This window comes from Falco cherrug, chromosome 7 (assembly GCF_023634085.1).
Source record: "Falco cherrug isolate bFalChe1 chromosome 7, bFalChe1.pri, whole genome shotgun sequence".
Classification (NCBI taxonomy): Eukaryota; Metazoa; Chordata; class Aves; order Falconiformes; family Falconidae; genus Falco; species Falco cherrug.
Genome location: NC_073703.1, coordinates 67,176,700 through 67,202,156, shown reverse-complemented (window position 1 = coordinate 67,202,156; position 25,457 = coordinate 67,176,700). Strand labels below are relative to the sequence as shown.

The 25,457-nt window shown below is 42.8% G+C and overlaps 1 protein-coding gene across 3 annotated transcripts in view; it reads left to right on the top strand.

The window, feature by feature from the left end:
* STON2 (stonin 2) overlaps positions 1–25,457 on the top strand; it is a 76,291-nt gene that overhangs the window by 12,973 nt on the left and 37,861 nt on the right. For all 3 annotated transcript variants that reach the window (XM_055716973.1, XM_055716974.1, XM_027804697.2), the window contains 3 exons: positions 4,835–5,045; positions 5,487–5,741; positions 11,927–12,124. In XM_055716973.1, the coding sequence (XP_055572948.1) occupies positions 4,958–5,045; positions 5,487–5,741; positions 11,927–12,124 (541 nt within the window). In that variant the 5' untranslated portion in view covers positions 4,835–4,957. The remainder of the gene's footprint in view (positions 1–4,834; positions 5,046–5,486; positions 5,742–11,926; positions 12,125–25,457) is intronic.

Below are 25,457 nucleotides of genomic sequence, written 5' to 3'. Positions count from 1 at the left end.
TGACAATATTAAGAATGCAATAACTGAATAACCGAATATGACTTCATTCCTGTCATCATCTAGGTCATTCATAAGGTAATCTTAGCGCAGGCATTTAGGCCTGAGCCTAAATTCAGAAATAATAATAAAATCCAAATCCAGTTCCTTTATTTCATTGGGTTTCTCAAATTTTGGGGTTTTTTTCCTGTTGTTTGTCACTGGGGTTTGTTTTTGCTGTGGCACCCTGAAGTACTTGGGACTTTCTATTGATGCTTGAGAACCGATTTCCAGTTTGGAGTTTGTTTATTATTCAGGTCATGATGTGCTGATGGTCAGTGCTTGTTACACGCCAAGTTGAGAGGAAGAGCTGTGAGCTCTCTCTCACTTGGAGATTTGCCCAAGGCAGCAATCATTCCTCAGTTCATGCTACTTTGTTTTGTCTGTACAGGTTTGCCAAACACGTGATCAAGATAAAATTACATATTTTTCCTTGAGACTTTCCTGGTGTTAGTGAAACTTGATTGTTACAACAAAAGCCATGGTCAGAGGCTCATTTTTTACTGTCCCTTTGTCTTAGTTTCTTGTTCTGCTATGTGGAACTTAACAGCTTGTCTAGTTGTTTACTCTTCCATCGTCTCCTACAGTAACCAAATGCAAAGTACAGTAACCAACTAATGTTTAGGTCCCCAGGGTTTTAAGGGCATGTATAAGCAAGAAAACCAGTATCACTGTATGGATTATGGGATTTTTTTCCAGTGTGCTGCTGCCACGTAAGGCAATATACTTAGTCTATAAATTTAGCACAAACTTGCTATTGATGCTGCCTACATTTGCAAAACAAAACCTGAATTTAATCCGCTCAATTTTTATTCTATTTTTTTCTCCTTCTGTTTTTCCGTGCAACTGTAATCTCTGATTCTGGGCAGCAGTCATAAAGCCTACTGCAGCATGCATTATATGTATCTAACTTGAAGCAATTGGAGAAATTGCCCTTAGTGCTTAAAATGGTTAACTGTGCTAAGCTGTTTCTTTTAAACTGAGTTGAAATATACTGAGAAACAATGTTCGAGTTTGCCATCCAAACATGAGTAATTAAATACTTTAAATGGTATGTTTACAAAAACCGTTCCATACAGATACTTCTGAAGTGTCTCACAGCAGTGCTGTGAGCCATTACTACTGCTGGTGTTTGTACTCATCTGGTGTGTAAAAGTCCCACCTAAAGAGAGGGCTAATTGTACAAGGTGCTGAGTGTGAGACTTCTGGCACAAGATAGTTGTGTCACATGTGGCTTGGCAAACTAAAGGGAGAGAGGTGGTGATACATCTTTTCATCTGTTGCTGGAGTAGAGTTGTACAAAGAAGAAATGCCTATGATCTCTGCCCTTTGGAGAACTGTAAATAACTGACACCCCCTTGTCACTCAGATTTACATGTCCCACTGTGAAACTGTAATGTAAAAAAGGGACACCTGAAGCAGAAATTTCAGCTTCTTAAAGAGTTTCATTGCCTCATGGTCAAGTCACTGCACTGGAATTGATGGTGGGGATCGTTGGGGTCAACATGCATGACATCTGCGTTGCCTTGTATTTACTGTGTAATAGTAACAAACAAACTTTTGATTCACAATTTTTTTACCAAAACTCTGATAAATTAGTTCACTTTTGTTTTTAACCAAATCAGCACCAAAAGTTTAATGCACATTAATAATACAAATCCAGAAGTAACAAAATCTAAACAGATCCAAATCCCGTTAATGTAGAAAGTTGTAATGCTGGCCTGGCCTAGGAATATCTTGTTCCAAGAAAGGTGTTTCTGCCTCCTTTTGCTTGGGCTCTACAGCATAAACTTTTGCTTTAACTGTAGCTTACTTGGACTACAGAGGGTCCATTTGTTCCCTTAGTACTTGTAGGCTCTGAAATCTATTTCTTTAGGAATAGCCATGGATGTTTGAGAAGTCTGAAGGACAGGGAGAAAGATTTCAGAATTTACTTGCAGGATATTCAATGCAGTGTTGAAATAGCAGGTGTTGATTGCTTTGCTATGGAGAGGATTCGGGTTTATCCACAGTGTCAAATATGGAGCCTGGAGATGTACAAACGTACGAGTCTGGAGACGTGTACTTTTGTAGTAGTTCTGCAGATTCAGTTGTGTTAACTGAATACATGATGCTGTTGGTATTGTGCTGGGTAAGGCTCCTTGGTTCACAGTGGGGTTGGCTTAGGCTTTTTTCTAAGGAGGATTTTGGAAAGTGAAGAGAGGTGAAAAATAATGTGGGGGTGAAGTTGTATCCTTTCCACATAGTCTGCACAGGAGTTAGCTATACATGATTCATAATTCTGTACAGACATTTAGGTCGGGGGTGGGATTGATGCTTTTTTGTGAGAGCAGACAGAATGCAAAAGTCTGTCCTTTAAATATTTTTTTTTTTATCCTAATATATGCATCCTCAGAGTGCCTCTATTCTGAGCATCTCTGACATTATGATCTACTCAGGCTGACTTTCTTTCAGACTGCTTGTCTAAAAGTTGTGATAACCCTGATAAGTCAACACAATCTTTTATTTACCAAACTTGGGAAGTCTGTAGAAAATTCCAGCTGTGGGGAAGTTGTATAGCTGCAGTATGTGCTTTGTGCTGCACTGCACAGTGCTCTGATGCTTGTCTGGGTTCGTGGTTCTCACTGTCCATGTTAAGGTGTTATGTTTTGCTGTCTGGTACTGAGTGGATTTAGAAAAATAAGTTTGTCACAGGGCAGTAGGGTAAAAGAGCAAATTCATCCTGAAATAATAGTGTAATTTTCCCACATATTTGAACAACTCAGGCAGGCCATTTTCTTGCTGCTTTTCATGGGGCTTTTTCCCCTTGACATTTAAAGAAAAGGAGCTCTACTGCAGTCCCTGTGCATTAAGGGCAAAATAAACTGTTTTCTTTTTTCATTTCCTGCCATTTCATGATTCTGTCAGGACTTTTCCAGGAGAAAGGAGACGTCAGTATTCAGTTGTTTGGGAAAAGAAGGCTTGGTTACAGCTATTTAAACATGCCCAAAACAAACAGTTTAATTGGTCACAGAAGAAAGCAAGTTACCGAGGTCATCCTCTTCATCCCTCCTATGGTATCCAAGTGACCCTAAACATCTGATTATTCTTTTTTTCTTAGCTTGCCTCAATGTTTAGCTTTGTAGTTTCTGTTAATAGCACCCAAAATGGGTGCTGTGCGAGGCGGGCAAGGGTGTTTGCCCACACCACGTGAAGGAGTGGGAGTGGAGGAAAAGGGGATGAGGTTCAATGCAGCTGTTCCTCCAGCATTTGGGAATTGGTTGTGTAACAAGGGAAAGAGATGCAAGGTGACTGACTGGCTGTGGGGTGGAAGGAAGTCTACAGAGAGGGGCTCAATCTTCTGGCAAATTGCACTTCACCATCAGGATTGTCTTCAGGAATCCTTTTCTGCATTTGCAGAAAACTGTACATTTTCTGCTTGATTCTGCTTGAAAAGATTAATCTTCATACAATGAACATGAACCCGTGAATTCTCTCTGGGTGTCAGGCTGGTTTGTGACTTCACACTTTTGAAATTTTCAGCTTTTTCATGCAGCTTTTATTTGCTGACCTGCCTTCAGCAGACTAACAACTTTGTGACCCTGAAGAGAATAATCATATTGGAAGCCATTTAATGATCTACTTCCTGCAGAAAATTCTTAAAGAGTGAATGCATTTAAATATCAGTCTGCTCTTTGGACCTAAATGTTGTTAATGTAGGGTAAAGAGAAGTCACAGTGAAGTATTCGTTCTTGTACACCAACATGATTTCACTCCCAAAACCACCTTTAGTTAGGTGAGAGACAGCAGGCCAAGAGATGCCACTTCAAGCTCTTGAAAATAACCAAGTCTGAGTTTTAGTATTTTCTGGTACTTGAATACCATGGCAACAACAGCTTCAATGCTTGAGATAATAGAGGATGGAATTCACAGCTTCCCTAGGAGGAGGCAATAGTCCTCTTGAGAGTTTTTAAGTGGTCTGCAAATCTGAGGCAGTCATGGGTGCTTGTCAGGGGGAATTTCTCTCCCTGCACCTGATCTTCCCAGTTACTGGCCAACAACCAGAGCACTCTGCAGTGCCCCATTCCACCTAGCAGATTCCTAGATCTGTGTGGAGTAAGTCCTATTGGAGTGCATGCTAATTAAAGTTGCTGTGCATGTGAAAATATTTGCTGAGCAACAGCAAAATCATGCTTACCTCCAGACAAGATCTAAGACGCTGGTTTTTAAAATGAAAACGTGAAATTCCAGTCATGCGGGCAGAGTTGTAAGTGCAGCTAGCTGAGAGGGTCATCCCTTCATACCCAGATCATGGTGAGAATCATGGGCAACCCATCCCGGAACCAGCTTCATTAATATTACTGGTAATGAGCCATGCAGCTTATTGCTTGCCCTTGAGAAGGATCAGACATTTTAAGTAGCAAGGTGGGCAAGGACATGCTGATTGATGTCTTGGAGATGGGATTGAGTTACATCATAACCAAATTTGCTAAAACTGGGAGAATCTCCTCATCACCTCACTTGCTGGGGTTATGAGAAGCATGGCTCCCAGAATAAGGAATAAAACATTGTTTTTAGTGTTCGACTGTTGTAACATGAGGATGTCTGAAGACCCTCAGTACTTTAATCAAAGAGTTGCTCAAGTGTAGCCCTCCTGGATGCAGGTGACATTCCTGTTTCAAAGGTGGCAGTACTTTTGACAGTACTGTGCCTGTGGTATATAAATTGGTTTAGTATTCTGTATTATTAAAATGGTGGCACTCATTTCTCCCATTTAATTTTCTGAAAGACATAGTTTACTCCTTTCTTATCTTAACAGCACTTGAAAAGAAAAGGAAGGGCAAAGGAGGTGTTTTCCCTTAGCGGCTCATCTTCACCGTACCTCTTCCATTCTGCTTTCTCCTTACAATCCCCAAGTGAAGATGAGTAGCCTGCTGCGAATATGACGTCTCTGTCTAGTGTCATTGCCTCCCACCAGTCTGAGTGGGTGTCCTTCGCTGATGAGCTGCTCCTCCCTGTTACCCCCCGAGGTAAGCTATCTGATTTTCTTTGAACCTTGTGAGACCTTGTTTGAATTAGACCATCTGCTGTCATGTATCTAGCTTCACAGAGCTTGTCTTCTAAGTGGAAGCAGTATGTGCACAGGTATAATTATCTCCTGCTGTCCCTATATAATAGAATTTGGGCCAAAAATGTAAAATATTCTTTTAATGTGAGATTTCCTTAGCATAGGTCTATTACAGGGTTTGGATCTGTCCTTTGAGATTCAAGGCAGTATCCAACCAATCATAGAGGAAGTCGCACCTATTATAGTCGAGTGTAAAACTATACCCAGTGTTAGTCTAAATACTACCTTAGTTGAAGGAAATTTTTCTACCTACATTTAATGGAAAACTTTAGATATTTCAATAAAAAAACCCCATGAAGTAACGGTGAGTCCTACCTATCTTTCTATTTTGTCTCTATTTTAGGCAGTGCTGAGGAGCCTCTGGAGAAATGTTTTTCTTCCTCAGAAACCTCCTCAGAAGAGAACCACAACGTGGATGGAGAATGTCAAGACCTCTCCCACACAGAGCTAGAAGATGCAGCTGACCAACCCAAGGTGGATGCTGCTTTGCTTGGGAACCATGTGTGTCCCAGCACTGATCTGTCGTCATCCATCAGTGCTTGGGTTCAGTTTGAAGATGCACCATGGACCAGTGTTTCATCGACCAACACACAAGCAGGTGAGGCAAATGCATGAAAATGTCATTCCAGTAACATAACAGAATACAGTGAGAGGCTACAGGATGTTTTCCTTGCTCTTTGATTTCTGAAAAGCTGAACTTTGACTAGTTTGTACTGTATTTTAACACAATTGATGTTATCAGAGTTTCAAAAAGGGCTCATAATTTTGTTCTGGGTTGAACTTCTCTTTTCATGAAGAAAACGAAAGGCTTCTATGATTCATTCCACCTATGCCTTGACCCTGGAGACTGCCAAAATGCATTCATGGGAAAACAGCATAGTTGTGTTTTCAGTAGTGACATTTCTTACATGCAGGTATGAACAGCCATCTGAACAGTCTGAACCATGTTTGTCCCTCTAATCTGGAATGGAAAGAACGGTGATCACTGACCTCCGTGTTCATAGTCTTTATCTGCTCATAGTCCCCATGCGGTTTTTGCCAGAAGCTTAACGAGACTAACAACTAGTGTGCCAGTGCCCATCGGTACTTTCTGCTGTCCTTTCATGCTATGATTTAGCAGCTGGATAATTGCAAAGACAACTGAAATTAAGCCGAATTCCAGGACTGCATGCACTTTTCTTCAAATGTAAAAGTTCTTTCATATAATTTAAACACACATGCAAAGGCTCTGGCTTGCCTCTTCAGCTTATGCTAACAGATAATGAACTACATGAACTTCTAGCTTTTCTGTACAAACAGACTTCTGTCCCTCCTCACATCAGGCTACGAAGTAATTGCTCAAAAAAACATTAGTTTACTTTTTCATGTTTAAATTGAGATTTGCTCTTAATTCCACTTCATTACTAGTTATTAAAGTAGTTTAAAGAGTTGCAGCTTTACTCTGCTCACTGAGTCTATCAGATACTCCCCGTGACATGAACAGTACTTGTGTCAGAAAACTTGGATTGGTGGTTTTGGGTTGCGTTTTGGGTAAAACTGAGGAGTTTTCCATCTGCTCTTTTTATGGGTGCTACAGGCTAGTCTGAGATGGTGGTTAGACCTTTGTGCAGGAGAAGTGGGTGAATCTTCAAGCAGAAAGATGTTTCTCTTAAGATCTGCTTAACACCATCTTATCTTTATTGTTGGCTATTCTTCTAACTTGTAAATGTTACCGATCCTGGTGATGAGGAGAAAAGGAAGAGCACCTGTAACTAAATCTGTAAAACTGAGGTGCTCTACCTCTCTATTACTAAATTTAATCCTTACTTTTATTCATACAGCCACATACTTTTTCAAATGGAGCTGTTGGTTACTCTGACACTGTATGTTCTTCCTGATGTTGTGATGTCCTTGTTGACTGGAAAACTCTGAAGTGCACCTTCTTATTAAATGGGGGGAAAAATATTTTCTCAGCCTAAACAAAGCTAGTCATAACAAAGAGACTTCCGTAAAACTAATTTCACGGTCTATTACTTGATTTCCCATCCTTAAAGGGATGCGGCCCAGTCTTAAGGTATGTGCTTAGCAGAAGCACTGCCTCTTGGTTTCAGTCACAGGGGATGCTAGGTTGTAGGCAGAGGTCTAGGATATCCAAAAGAGGTGATCAGAGGAGTCTTTCCAAAAGCATTGCAGTTTTGAAGAAGACACTAATTTGTGCCAGCATAAAGGCTTGTCCTAAGTGATCCGTGCCACTGTGGGAGTATTTACACACTAACTTCTAACATCTGACTGAGATTCTTGGAGGAGGATGGTTCCCCCGGCAGCCAGATCAGGATGTACTCCATGTAATTCTTGTGTAGGAGGCTGTTACTCTCTAACTACACAGGAACCCTAAGGAGGTGATGGTGATGTTGATACTTTAAAATCCTTGTTTATGAGTTAGTCCCGCTCCTGTTCTGGACCCTGTATTAAAAATGGCCAGATCATTGCAACTGACAGCCTCTAAAGGGGAGGTGGTGGGGCAGAAGAGGTGACAGCTTTTTGTCTCTGGCCCTCTACTCTAAGGGATATTTGACAGCAAAAGGTAGGATAAACTTCAGCCTTCTTGTTCTCAATTAATCCACAGGCCATGTCTTTTTTTCTGTGGGTGGCAGCAAAGCTGGAGACTTTGTGTTATAACCACAACACACTGACACGCGCAGTGGAAAGCCTGTGGTGACAGCAGTTATTCATTTTCAGTAGCAAAGAGCCCACATAAGAACAACAGCAAATAGCCAGATGTGGAGGGGAAGAGTATGAAGGCCAAGTACAGACAGAGAGATCGGTGTGTGAGAAGGATGGAGACATTTGAAATCTGTTTCCTGTGCAGGCAGCTGTGAAGAGCAATGTCCTGACGGCTCAGCATCCCCGGCCGTGTTCCTGTTGGGGCTCCCACACTGTTAGGAAATCATCTGTCTCTCTGTCCATGCTGAAGCAGCTGCACTGCTGACTAGATAATTACCCAGGCTGATGGCCAGGCTGCCTGGAAACACATTTTGAAAAGGGCTTGCGAAGTGGCATTTCCAGAGTGCTGTGAGACTGGAGAGGATGGGGCCTAGAAGAGAGATGTGCTGTCTTACTCTGACCTTAAGGCTAAAGTATTTTTGTGCAGGCTCCTCTGAAAGAAAGTCTCTGTCCCAAAGCGCTCACAGTCTAAAAGAACAGTAATTTAAAGACAATTGCCATGTAGTGGTTATCCTATAGGAAGCACGTTCAAAAGAAAACCAAGGCTGGTGCTGGACCCTTGTTGTCCTGGAAAAAATGAAGATGTTACTAAGGGAGCAGAAATTAGGGGGACTGATAGCAAGAAACAGGGCTGAAAACACAGGCAAAGAATTTGGAAGGTGAGAAGAAAGGTCAAAACCTGAGATATATAAATGAAAAGCACCCATTGTAAGCCTCATAGTGGAAATCATTTAGGACATTCTTGTAATTCTCTGCCTGAACCTGAGTAAATGCTAGGCAAAATATTTCTTTCAAAATATTTCTGCTTTTCAGCTATATGCATAGATAACTGACAGCTGTGAAATCATATGGCTTTCTCCCTGGGAAGCAGTAACTCTTGAGCAACGCCACAGAAATATTTAGTCACAGAAATGATGCATTGTGGTGCCCTCTTCCTCATTTCATTTTGCTGGGAAAAGAAGAAATTTGATTTTTCTCATAGTTACTATCAGGGCAGTCAAACTCATCAAACTAATACTGCAGAAGTGAAAAATGAGATTTTTAGGGTCCCTCAGAAGTTCCTATCACAAACATTACATAATCTGTAAAATGATCACAGTCAGCTGGTGACACAACATTTGCATTTGTTACACAATGGGTCTCCAGCTCGCAGTCTCATACTTGTATCGGTGTTAGCTGCACTCTTAAATTCAATGAGGTATTCAGCAAAGCACCAAAATTAGAGCAAGGCAAGATCTGTTACATCATCTGTTCCACACGCACCCCCTCCCCAGCTCCCCCCGCTTCTTCCCAAGAGCTTTGTCTGGTTCTAAAAGGCTCAAGTAACTTGGAGTCCTACCATGTTCCTTGGGAGGCTATCCCACAGTAAGGCAAATCTCGGTTTAACCATTTTATGTTGTTCTGTCTGAAAATAGGATGTACATGCAACATGAGATCAGCAGCTGAAAACTAGACTATGATGCTGCCCTAAAATCAGAAAAATGTGAAGTCCTCTGCGATAGGAAATGATCCTAACAAGTTTGATTGTAATACAGTGTAAGGATCAAGGAATGGTCCTCAAAACATCAGAGAGGAATGAGTGCTTGAAGGTAAATCTGCATATTAAAAGCCAATCCATTATATTAGGAACAAACACTCAAGAAAAGTAGAATGCATGTGGAAGGAAACATTTTTCAGCTTGGGAAACAACGAGTTGATTTTCAGGATGCTACAGGATTTGCATGTTAGGGACAGTTCTGGCACTGGTCTTTCAGCATAAACAGATCTCTGAGAAATTCCTGCAGCTGAAAGGCTGTGAGTCTGCATCTATTGGCATAAGATACCAAATTCCAAATTTCTAGGGGAAAAAAACCCTTACATTATTTAGGAATTTGAGCATTTCCAGGAATCTGGAAAGCAGGAGCATCTGAAGGAGGACCTAAACGTTTGTAGATGTTTAGTTTTGCTTGTCTTGCATTTTGAGATTGATACAGTTGTTTGGCTCAGCGCAGGGGAAAATGCTCTTTTACTAGTTCCAAGAGTTAGTGTTGGGGAACCTAGAACAGTTATAGAGCGAAGTCAACTGGTAAGATTTTAAAGAACAAATGTGGCAAAAAACCCTGTCCATGGTTATGGTTTTCCAAAGTGCAAGTCTCTTTCTTTAGAAAAAGAATAAATCTTTTCTTTCAAAGTGGCACCGCTTCCATGGAATAAAATTAATTTGCCCTTATTAAGAAGTATTCTGCAACACTATTCCAGTCGGTCTCCCTCTTAGTCAAAAATTGCTTTTGGAAAGCACAAAACAAGTTGTGACAGTATGTGAGTTTAGAAACACATAACATTTCATAATTAGCTTGTGTTTTTCATATTGCTGTGACTGACTTTAAATGAAAAAAAACCCCAACCACTGCAAATCTAAGATGTTTTTCTAAAATGATTCTACAATTTCTAGAATTCCAGATATAAACCTCACTTCAGAATAACTTGGCTGTTGCTACTGGTTCAGGTATGGAGCTCAGCTTTTAAGCTTGTCCTCTGTGTCCTAATAAAACACTCTGTCAAAGCAATTTCAGGTGAAGTTTTAAGGGTGGCTTTTCAGATGCCTCATGCCATGTTTAACAAAAGGGCTAAGAAAGGGACTGACAGATTGTAATTGTACAGTTGTCATCCTTTCTCTGCAGCCATCGAGCACGACACAGTGCAGAATTACTGGAGGGAGAAATGAGGGGGGTTTGGTCATGTCACTGACACAACTGTCAATGTGTGTGATGAGACAGATCTCCTGACTTTCAGTTCCTTATCCTTAGGGATGACTCGACTCAGAAGCAGCTTAGTACATTGGCTTACAGCTGTACAAATATAAATGTATTAGTGCCAGCTTACCTGAGGGTAACAATGCAGCTGTATAAAACAAATTTGCACTTCTCGACTGGCAAGGCAGAGAGCACTGGATATTCCCTCTGTGCAAACAGCAAGGTTTCCATAATGAGGTGGTGTCCCATCACACGACGTGGTTGGAGTAGAGTGTGCCAAATCCTCCTTTAACATTAATTTGCCATTTTCTTCCAAAGTATCTGTCAACTTAAGAGGGGTTGTTTATGTGTTACGTGCTGAGAAGAGAACCTCTCTGTTAGTAGTTGTGCTGTAACTGCAAGATTTGGGGTGCATGGAGATCTTTGTTAATTTAAAAGATAAACAAACAAAAAAAAGATGTACTTAGAAAACAGTTATGCTGACATTAAATTAGTATTAGTCTCTACCAATACACCTTTCCTTAGTTCAGGAAGATTATTTTTTTACCAGATTTTTTTTTTAATTTTTATTTAAAAAAAAATTTCTTCACTGGAGTCACCCATTCTTCCTAACATTTGAGTGATATTGTGGGCAAAGAGTATACAATACAAATTCATAACAATGGATGTATAATATTGTGTTCTGAGCTCTGGATGATGATTAGGCAGGACTTAACTGTTTGACATACAAGTCTGGCAAGTGAGTAGAACAGGATTTTTGCCCGACACTGAGCAGAAATATTATGCAGTTTATTCAGACTGGGCACTCCATCTTGCATGTTCAGAAACAAAAGCCATTTCTAGTTCACATCAATAGGTCGATCTCAGTTTATTTTTATACTGCTCCTCCCATGTGGAGCATTCCTGAGATGTTGACTGCATTTGAGTGGGTGTCACAGATAGGGAATGCTTAATTAAATACAGTAAAATCACTTTATAAAAATATGTGGTACTATAAAAACTCCAGTGTGTTGCACAACACAGATATTCAGATCTTGTCAGCTGTGGCAGAAACATGAAATCTTCCTGTTCTGAAAAGTCACAGCTTCTGCAGTACTTGAACAGGAACACATATGGCTGCCAGCAGTATGGGATCTAAGGCAGACAGTTAAGAAGTACTAGAGGGTAATGATGCCAGGCACTGGTGAAGCTCTGTGTGTTTGTTAGAACATAACTGTGTTGCTGTGGGTGTTGGAATTTATATTTACAGAGTTTCAATACATTGCTACAGTGTGTCTTTGGAATAGTTGTGATCTGGAAGATTGCCTGGTAAGTCTCTAACCAATACCTATCTGTTTTCTGCATCCAGTGTTTCCATCGAAAGCACCCAGTTGGACTTCTCCCTCCTCCAACTCTTCTGAGAGGCAAGCCCGTGCCTCAGAGAGCAGCTGGACAACCAACTCGGAGGACACCAGCAGCCCAAGCATTGCTCCCTCCTACACAGATCTGCAGTCAATTAATACTGAGGACTTGACCAGTGGTAGAACATCTGCAGCAGATTCAGCTGGTAAGAGGGAAGCCTTCAAGCTTCCATCTTGACCTTTTTGATGTTGCTCAAACTCAGTGCTCAGAAGTGAGCTACAGGGAACAGATCCAAAGCATAAAGAATAAACTGAAGGATTAGGCAGACTAACACTTCATTCTAGTCCAATTCCCAAAAAGTCCCACCTGGTTTTGACACATGCCTGATATAGGCAGGCTCCCAAAGTGAGATCCTAATGCGACTGTGTACCTGTTGGTGGACTTGTCCGAGTGATATGTTGGAGCATTTCAGGTTTTCACATACCACATCATCTTATCTAGGAGCTAGGTCTCACTGTATTGTGGGAGAGGCTGGATGCCCTTCCTAAACTTCTGTGCAGCAGTTTTCTGAATTCACCACTGTATTCAGCTGAGGCAGGTCTAGCTCTGCATGCCCCTCTCTGTTTTAGTGAGTGCCAAGTCACAGATCCAGGCTGCTGGATGTATTCTTTGCACTGTGCTTTGTACTGTTACTTTAAGGTAATGCAGAGAGAGTGTAAGAGATGACAGAGGGTGATTCAGCAGCAAATTTTGATCATTTAAGGATCCTTTATCTGACCTTGTAGGGATCTATTCAGATGGCATCCTGACTGTGGTGGAAAAAAGTGCTGCATGGCATTGTAGCTCATTGCTCCCTGGATGTACTCTAGATGGTCTCTGAAGCAGGGAGAAAAAAGCAGAGTGATGCTACCCCTGTCATGCAGAATTGGACAGATGAGAACTCTTAAATGACAAAGCAGACTTTCACAGAGCTTAAAAAGAGCTGGCATGTCGGAACATAAAAAGGGAAAAAATACACAGCTCCAGGAGGAAGCACCTGCAGTATGTTGGAAGCTGTTCACGTCAAGCTGAGGAAGGTCAGTAGCTACCCAGCTTGGTGATGAGAAATGATTCACTGGTGTCATGATAGCTCAGACATGGGAGGTATTTAATATGTTTTTTCTCAGGTGGTGAATATAATATGTGCAAAATAAGATCTGTTTGGGGAGAATGGACTTCTTAAGCCCCAGAGAGTTCGTATGTCCCTTCTGTGAGAAACATATGCATACATCACCTGAAAAGAATATTGATGGGTCAGTGAAACTGGGTTGGATATCAAGGCAGGTTCATACTCAGCAGCACAGTAGGTATCTGGCTGGGTGCTTAAGACAAAAGATTTGTGGAGAAGTAGTATTTTCTTTGGAAAAGTAGAGACCTTTCTTTCTTCAGATAATAGTTACCACAAGTCTGTCTGACTGTTTTTATTTTAGCATACTCGTCTGTGTGTCTGAGTTTGGAAACCGCTGGTAGAAAGGTAGAATACGCAAGCTGGCATCGTGTGCCAGCAGTTTGGATGCCAGCATGGGCATCAGTTCTATCCTGACGAGCTCATGTCTGTTAGGGTGAAGTGTAGTAAGAGTTTTCATCTGGGGTATGTGTTGGATAGTTTTGGTTTGTTGATTTGGTATAGGTTGCCAAAGGGTGGCTGTTGTCACTGGGACTGTCTCCACGTGGGCAAGGGAAATGACGGAGGCACAGTTTATATATAACTTCACATCATATAGAGAAATGAAAAGCAAAAGTGCTGCTGTATATCACAGGCATACATATGGAATTATTTACTATATATGACCAAAAGAGAGGTTGATACTTCAGTAAAAGCTTTATGTGCAGCCTTCTTACTCTTCTTTCTTTCCCAGTCAGTCACAAACTGACACATTTGTTAGCAAAACAGGTACAAAAAATCATTCCAATCACTTACAATGTTTTAAAAGTAAAGAAGTAGGTAATATAGGCAAGGCTGTGTCATTAGCTAAAACATAAGATACACTATCTTAGTGGTAGTGGAACTTGAAATAAGAAATACATTGAGTCTTCCTACCACTAAGTATGGAGTTTGCACAAGGGCACCATGAACGAAGTGCATCTGCTTGTTCCTGTTCATGGAGCGGCTCACAGCCCACACTACAAGGTGCCTGCTGGCATCAGGCAAGGTTTGTGGAGGTGGGGGAGCTGAGGACCTGGTGGCCATGGAACTGCTGTACAGTTCTGGCTGCTTTTCTGATATTCATTCCACCTTCATCCCACCCTCACAGTGCATAAGTGGACAAAAATGCACGATAACTTTCTTCTCTCCTTCCTTTCTGTCCCTCTCCAGAAACTCAGTTATTCAAGCCTGACTTGATTCAAGCATTTGATTTGCATTTCTCTTCTCAAAAGACTGGTTGCCTCAATCTGTAGTGGAGTTTGAAGGCTCCATCAAAGCAATGAAATAACATGTATTTTTTCCCATGAAGGAAAAGAGAGGAATCCTCACGCTCTATGTGATGGTGAAGTCACATTGGCTGTTAGCCAGTATGTTGATTCCAAGGTCAAGCTTGATGGAGGGAAAAAACCAGCAGATTCATTTCACTATTAAAAAACCCAATGAAAATAAGAAATAATTTATTTTTTATCCACTTAGTGATGGTAAAGAGTCGGGTCTATAAGAATAGCTTGGGTTTAATATTGTTTCAAGTGAGAAAAAGTGTGAAAAATTTTACTCAGCAGTCAGAGACTGAGTAAAATAACTATTTTAGCCATGGTGAATTTTTGTTGCCTGAACCACACAGAAGAGAATACAGAATACTCTGTTCCATAATTTCAGGACTTGGCTTGAATTTATCCTGCATGTAAAATGCTTAAGCATGAACTGCTTGTCAAAGTTCAGGGCATGGGGTTTTGTGTGAGTGCCTGAGGCGGCTCTGACTGCAGGTACACACGGAGCAGAGTTCCAGCAGTGAGAATGCACATCTTGGTGCTCAGGGCTGGTGGGCTCCAAGCAGGTGAAACTGGCCAGGAATCAACTTTCTCACAACTGACACAAGATGGGAGTGTAAAACAATTCCATGGGATTGAGCTTCATCTGGCACATGTGTTTATGTAAGATATGACCTGGGAAGATACCTGAGAAAGATGGTAAAGACCTGAATGATCCCAGCCTGAGAGTTTTACCCTTACGGTGGGGGAACTACAGAAATCCTCCCAACTGAGGAGGTTGGGATAAGCTCAGTGACACCCTGTGAAGGTAGCAGAGTTCAAGCGGTGAAGGTAAATATTGCACGAGCAGAGCTGAAACAGAAGATCTGCTTTTCAATCTAAGTGTAGCTGGAAGATGTACACTTCAAGCTCTGGCACCAAGAAGCCATTTATATTATCTTCATCTTTGTTGGGGGTGTGTGTGTGTGCGCTATTTTAGGAGCAAGGGAAAGACCTTCTTGTATCTGTGATTATAGATCTGGGAGCGCTGGGATCTGTTCTGAGGTTGTGCACAAATACCTTCCAGAATGATTGGGATTTCTGCGTTTCATCATTCATCTCTAAATTAATTTTTATTTTTATAAATAAGAATTAAATATTGACTTACAAAATAAAAATTATTACATATTATCAATACACATACAATAAAATACAATATATGCAAATATATAGCTTATATAAACTACATGTTGTATTATAAATTTAATAGACTATAATCTACGTAATAGAAGAATGTTCTGTGTGCGTGCGTATATAAAAAGCTGATGAGCCTTGTAGACGAGTTTTGTGATAGCTATTTTAGGTGTGTTGATGTTAGTTCTGTTGTTGTTTCTGTTGTGATTTGTATCTTAGGACAGCTGCAGCTACGCCATGTTTGCTGTGGACGATTCAGTTTGCTGACCAGTTGTTCTGTTTGGCATTCTCTTGAAGCTCTGGGACTATTGGGATACTGAGGAAATCGCTATGTTGTTGTTTTCTGAAAACATCTGCATATTTGGAAATAAAAGGTTGCATGTGTGACCCCTAACTGCTCAAAATCCAGAAAGTTAATAAATAGCACAAGGAATTAATTCTGAGAATGTTGTTATTTTCAAAGTAAATTGCATGGTTTAAGGGCGTTCTGCTGCTTCTGTTTTAAAACTTAGAGATGACAGTTCTGGCAAGCTTGAGCTCCAGCTACTTCTTGAAAGTAATGGAGGGAAAATATGAACTTTTCAAACCTTTTCCTGATGCTTTTCTGCAGTATTTCTTTTGCAAATATTTTTTTCTGTAACTGTAGCCAGCTAGGTACCAAGTCCCGATCTGATAGTTACAGGAATGGTGTTCTTTAGGTTTCAAACAAGCAGTTTTGAACAGATTATACAGCTGTGCACTGAATACCAGAAACAAGCTCTGAAGATACTCCGTGTTAATTACCAGAGCAAGGGGGAAAATAGCATGCTCTGATGGTTACCACCAGTAACTTTTGGTTCCACCCAGAACTGCGTTTCAGTTATGCTGTATAACTATTAACCAACTTGGCCTGGTGTGCCAGTCCCATACACGTGGAAAAATTTGTATGTGAGATCCTACCAAAGCCAGCAGGAGAAACTGCAGAGAGGAACATCTAACCATTTCTTCAGGGAGGAGGGGACTCCAGAATACCATGAGCAAATAGCACCTCAAATGTGTTCTTGCACAACTCCAACCTGTAAGGGCTAAATCCAGCATGAGGCAGGGTTTTTTTTTTTCTTCCTTATGCCTGATAACAGCCACCAGCTAGCAATTCAGGAGTTTTATACTCTGGTTGGCATCCCCTATTTTTCTCAAGGCATTTCTAGGTTCTTTAAGAGTATTGCATTTGTAGGGCAGAACTGGGAAGCTAGGTCTTGGTGATTCACAGCACTAGGAAAGTTCTGATCCCAAGTGTCAGATCTGTGTACTGGAATCTGCTTCCTTTTCAGCACTTTATGGCTGCTTTAAGGAATCCACACTATCCCAGTGACCTCTCCAGCAGTGTTGAATCCTCCTCCCTGTTTTGCTGTAGGGGAGCCTGCAGCTCAGTTGTGCAGGCTGGACCTAGGTGAAGTAGAAAAGACCTTTGCAGTATAGCCTGGCAGTCTTGCTCTTTGAAGCAGGTGAAGATTGCAAGTGTAAGCAGTGGAACAGAGTCGCTGTCTCAGTCCCTCCTTATGGCAGGAAGGAAAGGCACAGAAAATCTGCCAAGGGGAGGGAAGAAATGTTAGAATGAGGAAAGAACAGGTACAACAATAAGCAAAAGTTTATTTCTGTCTGTTTGGTAGAAAGAATTACAAAATAAACTTGGGCTGTAGTCGTCTGATTCATGACTTTAAGGTCAGAAGGGAGGACTGTGATATCGTTATTATCATCTAATCTGGCCTCCTGCATGTCTCGGGCCAAAGAACCTCACCCAGTCATTCCTGCACCAAACTCATAACTTCAGTTTGAGATATATAGCATATTCTGAGCAAATATCTCCATAATATTTTTCTGATTAACATCAACTGCAGCAAAGTTTGCCCCCGTTCAGCCATCTCCAACCATTCAAAACTTCATTTTTAAAAAGGACTGTCCTAGTGATAATACTTAAAGTGGAACTGAGATGTCACAGAGCTCAGCTCTGCTAGCTTGTGTCATCAGCTGGGGATAAATGTAGTACCTAGTCTCTAAAGGTTCAGTATTTGCCTCTTCTGTGCCCCAGAAAATAACACTGATTAGTTTATCTTCTTTATTACCCTGCCTCCCAAAGAAGTGTGGTTGAAACTGCTGTTTCAGAATATCAGATTCTTGCTTTTTCTTCAGGAGTGATGAGGAATTTCAGGGTGCAGGAGGAGGGGATATAACATTGCTCTCAGAGCAAGAAAGGAGTTAGAAGAAACCTCAAAAGGGTCTGCTGCTACTAATTCTTACTAGGCAGTGTCTTATCTTGCTTACTTGTGTCAATTAATCAAGCCTCCCTTGCTCCTCCACATTCTGAGAACATGAGGTCTAAGATAGGGAGGAGGCATAGTGTGAGAGGAGAACATGAAAGGTGTAGGTCTGATTTTCATTATTGCTTATACATGTTTTAATTAAAAACAATTTTATTTTTTTCAAATATAAACAATATAGTAATTTTGCTGTTTAATGGAGCGTTTTCTTACCAGCATGCCAGCATAGAATCAGTTCTGCTTTCGTTCATGTCATTGGTCCTGTGCTGCAAAGCACTAAAGGAGCATCCCTTGGTTCAGGTGCACTCTGAAGTGCAGGCTACAGTAACTGTGGATTTGTAGCAGGGTTATACTTTGTCATAAAAGAGCTAAGTGCTGAGCCTACATGGTGTTCCTGATGAATTTCACTCTTTCCACACCTTTTCACTGACGGTTTTATATAGTCAGACCAGCTGGAAGGAAAGTGGACAGAATTCCAGCCCCAGTCATGGAACTGACCTGCTGATCACCTTTTATGTCGGCAGTACCCCAAGAGAATAGATGTGGGTAGATGCTTTGTAGCTATCTCATGCCAGTGAGGCAGACTAGGTGGTAAGAAGCCCTCTGTTTGTGTTTGTAAGGCTGTGATTCCTCAGCCACGGTGTTTACATTGGCTCCAGTTGCTCTCTAATGCAGTGCAGAAAGCCACATGCCTATGTGATAAGCCAGACGAGTTCAGTAGGAGATTTTGCAGCTGGGCAGGACATTTCAAGTTGAAGCATAATTGGAGATGGAACACTTAAGTGCAGCGGCTATCTGTGATTGCTGTGTTGAAAGAGGAAAGACTTGGTTTGTTCTGAGCGGTTCTGCAGGATGCTAAATAACTTCTGAACTTAAAGCTGCTGGGAGGGAAGAGAACCAAGGCATCCCCCCACATCCAGTGCTTTCGAAGTGGAAAACGCCAGTGGTAATCTTCAGTGGAGTTACCTCTCCTTCTGCATTCAGTTCCTGGCAGCATGATGCCGAACCACTGATGGGAGGCAAGAATGGCACTATAGCGATAGGATAGCAGTGGTGCAGCACTTTCCCTGCTTCGTGCTGCATGGTGATGTAGCCAGTGCCCCACGGAGCTGGCTGCACCCGGGGGAACCCAGTTCTGCTGCTCTTGGACAACATCAGGGTTCACCATGAGGGGAAATTACCCATCTGAGAACTCATATTTTCCACTCTCGATTCTACGTGGCAGAGAAGTAAGCAATGTTTCAGCAGTAGTACTAATTAACAGGAGCTCTAAATAATTTTCTGTGGTCTCAAAGGTCTTTTCCAACCTAAATGAGTCTATGATTCTAATTAGAGATCCCAATTCTGTGTGGTATTTCCTGTCTGAATACAAAGGGGCTGAATAGAATTGGCAGTGTAAAACAGCAGGTGAAAAGGCTGGCAGGAGCAGGCAGCAAGTACGAATGAGAACTTTCATGATGCATGGATTTGCTTGTTTCTCCATTACTGTGGTATCATCTGAAACCTAAAAAAGGCTCAGGAGATCACTTGACTATGCAGCACAGGAATGGGAAAAGTGGGAAGTAACGCCTCTGGGGATCAGTTACAGAGTCGTTTTCTCAAAGAACAGTGTGGGATAACATGTGAAGCAGGTTTGTTTAAAACAGGAAGAATGTAGGAATCATTTAAGCAAAACTTCCAGCTTCTGTGTTGATAATTATTTTTTTTTTGTGCTTAGAAACTTTTTGTGATTATTGTTGATGTCTGTTTTTATCACAACTTCCGCCTCATTTATTCTTTTATTTAGCCCCAGTGTTAGGGAAAAAAATGCCACCCTTTCTGCTCTTTCAAGCCAGAAACGAACAGAGTTGGATGAGAGTAGTGTAGGGCAATTGCTGATGTATGCCTTTAATTCAGTATCTCCGTTTTCTAGCTGATCTACCCCTGATCAAACCAAATACTGCTAGAGCACAGATATAAGATGAATCTTGCATAGTGAGCTTTTTCATCTGTTATTAGAAGCAATTTGGTCTTAGTTGTCCTTGTGCTTGACAGATGAGACTGAAATCCTCTGCCTAATCTTAGAACAGATAAAACCTGGTATTTGCATTATGACCGTGCTTATTACACGAGAGGAAGAGGAGACATCACACTACTTTCTTCATTCTGTTCTTGGCTACCAAGAATGAGAATTGTGATCCTGGATTTTGTGACATGGATGCAAGTCTAATTTACTTGTCGTAAACTTCCTAGCGGTATTGCAGTAAATCTTGTGGAGACTACTTTGAACTAATCACTTAAGTAGTTTTTAAAAATTGAATCCTAAATTGCTCAGCACCTATTGTGAAAGAGTCCACATCTGGGTTTGGCACCTAAAACTGCTTACAAAATAGTCACATCCCAGCTATTCCTATTATGGCGCAGCAAAATTTTCAAATTAGCTGCAGCTCAGTCTGCTCCTCTCCAAATCTAGTTACTTAGCTTAGCACCTAAAAGGAGAGTAAAGATCATGTCAGCATATGTCCTGTAGCAACGTGTCCTCATGCACGTCACAGGCTTTGTGAAAATTATGCTATTTAAGTGCAGATTTTGGTGACCAATTTATTGAAGCTGGTGTATTTTCACATGTAGACATTTCACAGAGCTTTAAACATGACTCACTTAAGATCGTAGGAATGGAAGCTATTTCCCAGGACACTTGTGTAAATGTATTCACGACCATTTCCTATCCATGTGTTCCTGTGCCAAAATTGCCTTTCAAATAGCTCTTTGCCCTCTCCAGTGTAAGCCCGCTAATATATTTAGACAGTGTAATTTTATATCTCTCTATTGTCATTTGCTAAACTGAATGAGACAAGCATTCAGTATTCTGGTTCTTAATTCTTCTCCTCATCCTAACAAGCCTTTCTCAGCTCGTGTTCTTGTTTGAATTAATCTTTCCTGGATGTAGTGACCAAAACTGCAGACTGAGGTCTCACCATAGCCTGGTACCAAAATATTACTGTTTCCCCATCTTCTGGAATTCTCTCCTTGTTGCATCCCAGGGTCTTACTTCCTTTTGGGCTAGTGCATCAGGCAAGTACCCATTCACTGTATTCAGATTAACTCTCTGTATCCTAGATCACTTTCTCTCATACATAACTGATGAGTTCCCTCATTATAACAATTGCCTGATTGTGAACTTTTTATTGTTTAATTGCATTTCATGTCATTTCTGTTACTTCAGTTCTCAAGATGAACCACTCCTTTCAGTATGATGTTCAAAGCTTCCTTCATAGACCCAGTTCCTCCTAATTGTGTGCATTCAGCAAATACCATTAGCATGTTCATTTCTGTGCCATTATCCTTATTTAAAAATAAGGACAAACATAGGGCTAATCCTGTAGTCTTAATCGAGAAATTCTACTTGTAGCTGCTCTAACAGGATTTGTCTTAACACTCAGTGGCTATCTTCCTTTTAGCTTGGTTTTTACTTCTGTCTTAATACTGGCCTCAGTCTTCATTTTAACTCCTTTCCAGGTGGCATCACATTAAATGTTTTTCCTAAAAAACAGCGTGGTCAGCAGGACCAGGGCAGGGATCGCCCCCTTTACTTGGCACTGGTGAGGCTGCCCCTCGAATTCTGTGTTCAGTTTGGGGCCCCTCACTACAAGAGGGACACTGAGATGCTGGAGCGTGTCCAGAGAAGGGCAATGGGGCTGGGACACAAGTCTGATGAGGAGCAGCTGAGGGAACCGGGGATGTTCAGCCTGGAAAGGAGGGGGCTGGGGGGGGCCTGGTCGCTCCCTGCAGCTGCCTGACAGGGGCTGTGGGCAGGGAGGGTCGCTTTCTGCCCCCAGGGAACAAGCGACAGGGCAAGGGGAAATACCCTCAAGTTGCACCAGGGCAGGTTTACATTGGATATTAAGAAAAATTTCTTCACTGAAAGGGTTGTCAAGCATTGGAACAGGCTGCCCAGGGACGTGGTGGAGTCACCATTCCTGGAGGTATTTAGAAGACTTGTACGTGTGGCACTTAAGGATGGTTTAGTGGTGAAACTTGCAGTCCTGAGGATGCCCTTAAAGGTCTTTTCCAGCCTAAATGTTTCTATGATTCTATAATACAGACAGATCTATTTTGGTCTAGAAAATCTAATGTCAATGAAATCTGTTAGGTTTGGCTGGAACAAACAACCTCTTTTAAAGCTAGCTTCCATCCCCTTTTTTAGCTTACGCTTTTCACTTTTTTCCTTCCAAAGGCTTGCATACCGTTGGGGTCACACTTCAGCCTTGTATTTTCCGAAGTAATTTTTACCCCTTATAAATATGGTTACTATTATATATGCTCTTCTCCAGCTGTATGGTGCTATCCCCCTCTGAACCAATTGCTTTAAAATCCTTGTGATGAAGCTGTAATTACTTATGTCGGTTCTTTCAGAGTTTAGGAAGGGAGCTTATCAGACCTCCTGATCTGAGCACAGGAACCTCTCCAAAATGATTTCTTACCTTATTAATGTTAATTTCCATTTCCCCTCCCACCTTTTAATTATCTAACCTGCCTCCTGTGCCCTTATCATTATGCTCTGCATCATCATTCCTACTAAAGAATAGTGGCAAAGTATTCATTAGCTTTGGCACAATGTCTAGATGTGTTAATGTTTAATTCTCACCACAGCCCTGCTTCCTTGTTCTTTATATATGCATATACGTGGTTTGCTTTAGCTCTGGTATGTAACATTACCACCAAAGATTACTTCTGAGAAAGGTAGGGCCCATTGGGACCCAGCTTTCCAGGTTTAACTAGTCCTGTGTAGGCTTTATTGAGCTTGTATCCTCAATAAGAGTTCTAGCTGTAGGGGAGAATTAAACAGTGAGACTGACAATATAAGTAATCTCTGTAACAAACAAAAATATCCCTTATTTTTGTGGCTTAAATATTAGGCTAGGGATGGAGCTAAACCTCCTTTGAAAATCAAAAGATGAGGGCAGGATCCTTTTCTGTCAGGTTTATGTGCTGATTAGTGCGTCCATCACTAAACATCCAGGAGTAAAGGGAAGAAATGAACCTTCAGCCCTTGCACTAGCAGAGTGGCAGAACCGTATTGCCACATACTGCTCCGGTAAGGAGCATGAGGGGAGCTGGGCAGAGGCATCTGGTGGTGGGGAGAGGGGTTCCATGCGGATGAGGGGTCTGATGTGCCAGGGAGCTATCGATGTGGTCAGGAATCCCTTTTCAGTCTTCCACTGCTTCTTTTCCTCTCCCTATTGCCTTCTGCTTCACCATGCCTGAGGATACAGGACCTGTCTCCGCAGCATCCTGTGCTTGGGGTGGGACAGGGTCCGTTTCCACTGCAGAGAGGCGAGAAGCAAGGCTAGGAAAGATGAGGAGAAGAGCAGGAGCAGGAGCCAGAGGCTTTCTGGTCCTCCTGCTGTTAAGGGTGTGGGGACTGCTGTTTGCCAGGGAAGCTCCCGCACCCTTGGCAGGCCTGGGGTAAGGACCAGGGGGCTGTGGCAGGTAGGGATCAGCTGCTGGAGGCAGAGCACGCCATCTCCATCCCTGGCACAGGGCAGCCAGCCATCTGCCGCTCCTGGCAGCCTGGGGCCTTTGGCTGCCATTTGCTTTTTGCTTTCAGCTGGCTGCACACACGTAGACACAAACATGCACGCTGGCACTCGGACGAGACACAAACTCCCTGAGCACGGGCTGTGAGATTGTGAGCTCTGTGGGTGCCACCGACTGCTGAAGGCTCGGTGTGGGTAGCATCTCAGAAGGTAGATGCCTGGAACAGACACCTTCTGGCCCCAGCCCCAAGGTTTGTTGCCCATTTAAACAAACTTGGTAATTACAAAGCGCACCGTTTCCTGCAACATCCCAAGGCAGATTTTGGAGCAGTGGAATAACTTAATGTATGAGCAGCATAAACAGGTAAATTAATGCTTAGGTGTCTTCAGTGTTCCACACCAAAAGTGAGCAGTGTAGGACAAGAGGAGATCAGTGGTTACTACCAGAGAGGAACAGGGCTGGGTCTGGGGTGAGGGTGTGCCGTGCGCGGCGCTGCCCGGAGCTGCCCCGTGCCCCAGGAGCCCAGGCCAGCGGCTCCCAGCCGGGGCCAGCGCTGGCCACGGCCCAGCCCGGCAGCCGCGGGGGCAGCCGCGGGGGGCGGCTCTGAGGAGGGGACAAGTGCCCGTGCGACGGCCACGGCGGGCGGAGCGAGGGGGGGCGGCTGTGCGGGCCCCGGCCCGGGGCAGGGCGGGGGGGGGGAGCTCCCGGCGCCGCAGCAGAGCAGCCCGCGGCCAGGCGGGCCGCCCCCCGGGGAGCAGCTCCCCCCGCAGCCCGGGGCAGGGGGTGCCCGGGGCCCACGCCGGGGCGGGCCGGGCTGAGGGGCAGCGCCGGGGACCCCCTGGGGCAGGGGAAGAGCGTGAGGGGGAAGGAGCAGCCGGGACAGCGTGAGGCACTGCCCCTGCCCCAGCCCCTGCGCCGGGAGGAAGCAGAGCAAATCCGGAGGGGAGCTGAGCCCAGGGAGAAGGGAGGGGTGGGAGAAGGTGTTTTTCGGTTGTGGGTTGTAGTTCTCGTTATCCTACTGTGGTTGAATGGTAGTAAATTAAACTAATTTCCCCAAGTCAAGTCTGTATTGCCCCTGACGGTAGCTGGGTGATCTCCCTGGCCTTGTCTCGACCCATGAGCCTTTTGTTATATTTTCTCTCCCCTGTCCAGTTGAGGAGAGGGAAGTGATAGAGTGGCGTTGGTGGGCACCTGGCATCCAGGCAGGGTCAACCCACCACGGTAACTCATAATAAAAAATAAACACACTGAAGTAGGTGTTTCAGCAAGTAGCTGTTTTGATTATTATCTGAAATGCAGATAATGCGTAAGCTTAGACTTGCCACTTTCCCAGGTTCCAGGTTATGTTAAAACGGACCTTTAAGTCTTGGTTTTCTGGCGACGTGGAGAGGATGGTTCTCCACAGCACCCTGACATGGCTGGAGAGAGCAAGGTAGCTCTGAGTCTGTCTTCGGACTGGTCTGGTAGATCTGTGAGTCTGCAAAAGATGGGGTACATGCCATACTGTCATTAACTGCAGATGTCTGACAGTAGGTAAAATCATCTGTACAACTACCTGTACAACTCTGTCTCTACACAAAGAATAGGTGTCTAGCACAGGCAGCTGACAAGCTTTAGGCCATTTTCCATAAAATTTTTTTGAAGTATATCCCAAATTTAAAATGAATCCTCTTTCTGAAAATTTTTTATGTGGTTGCATAATGGTGAGTGTGGTGCTGCTCTTACAAGAAATGCGTGGTAAGAAGAGTGGAAGTCTTCAATTAAGTGAAGTAAGTTCATGTTCTTGTGTAAGCACCAAGAATATTTTTGAAAATTTTCTCCTCCTGAGAAGCCCAACATAAATGTTTGTTTAGCGCAAAAAAGCACAAGGATTTCTACGTAGTTGTGCCTGCTATGTTCTGCCTCCACTAAACGTGCATTTGTATCTTTATGGTAGGCATGTGTCTCCGGGAGGGATGGGGATGGAAAGGGAGGACATGGCAGCGCATGGGGCACAGAGGCATATGGTCCATCCAGCAGAGCAGGCATGTGGGGAGTGTGAATGTTTGCCACGCCAGCTTCAGTGCTTTGCTGTGCTTCAGGGCAGCACAG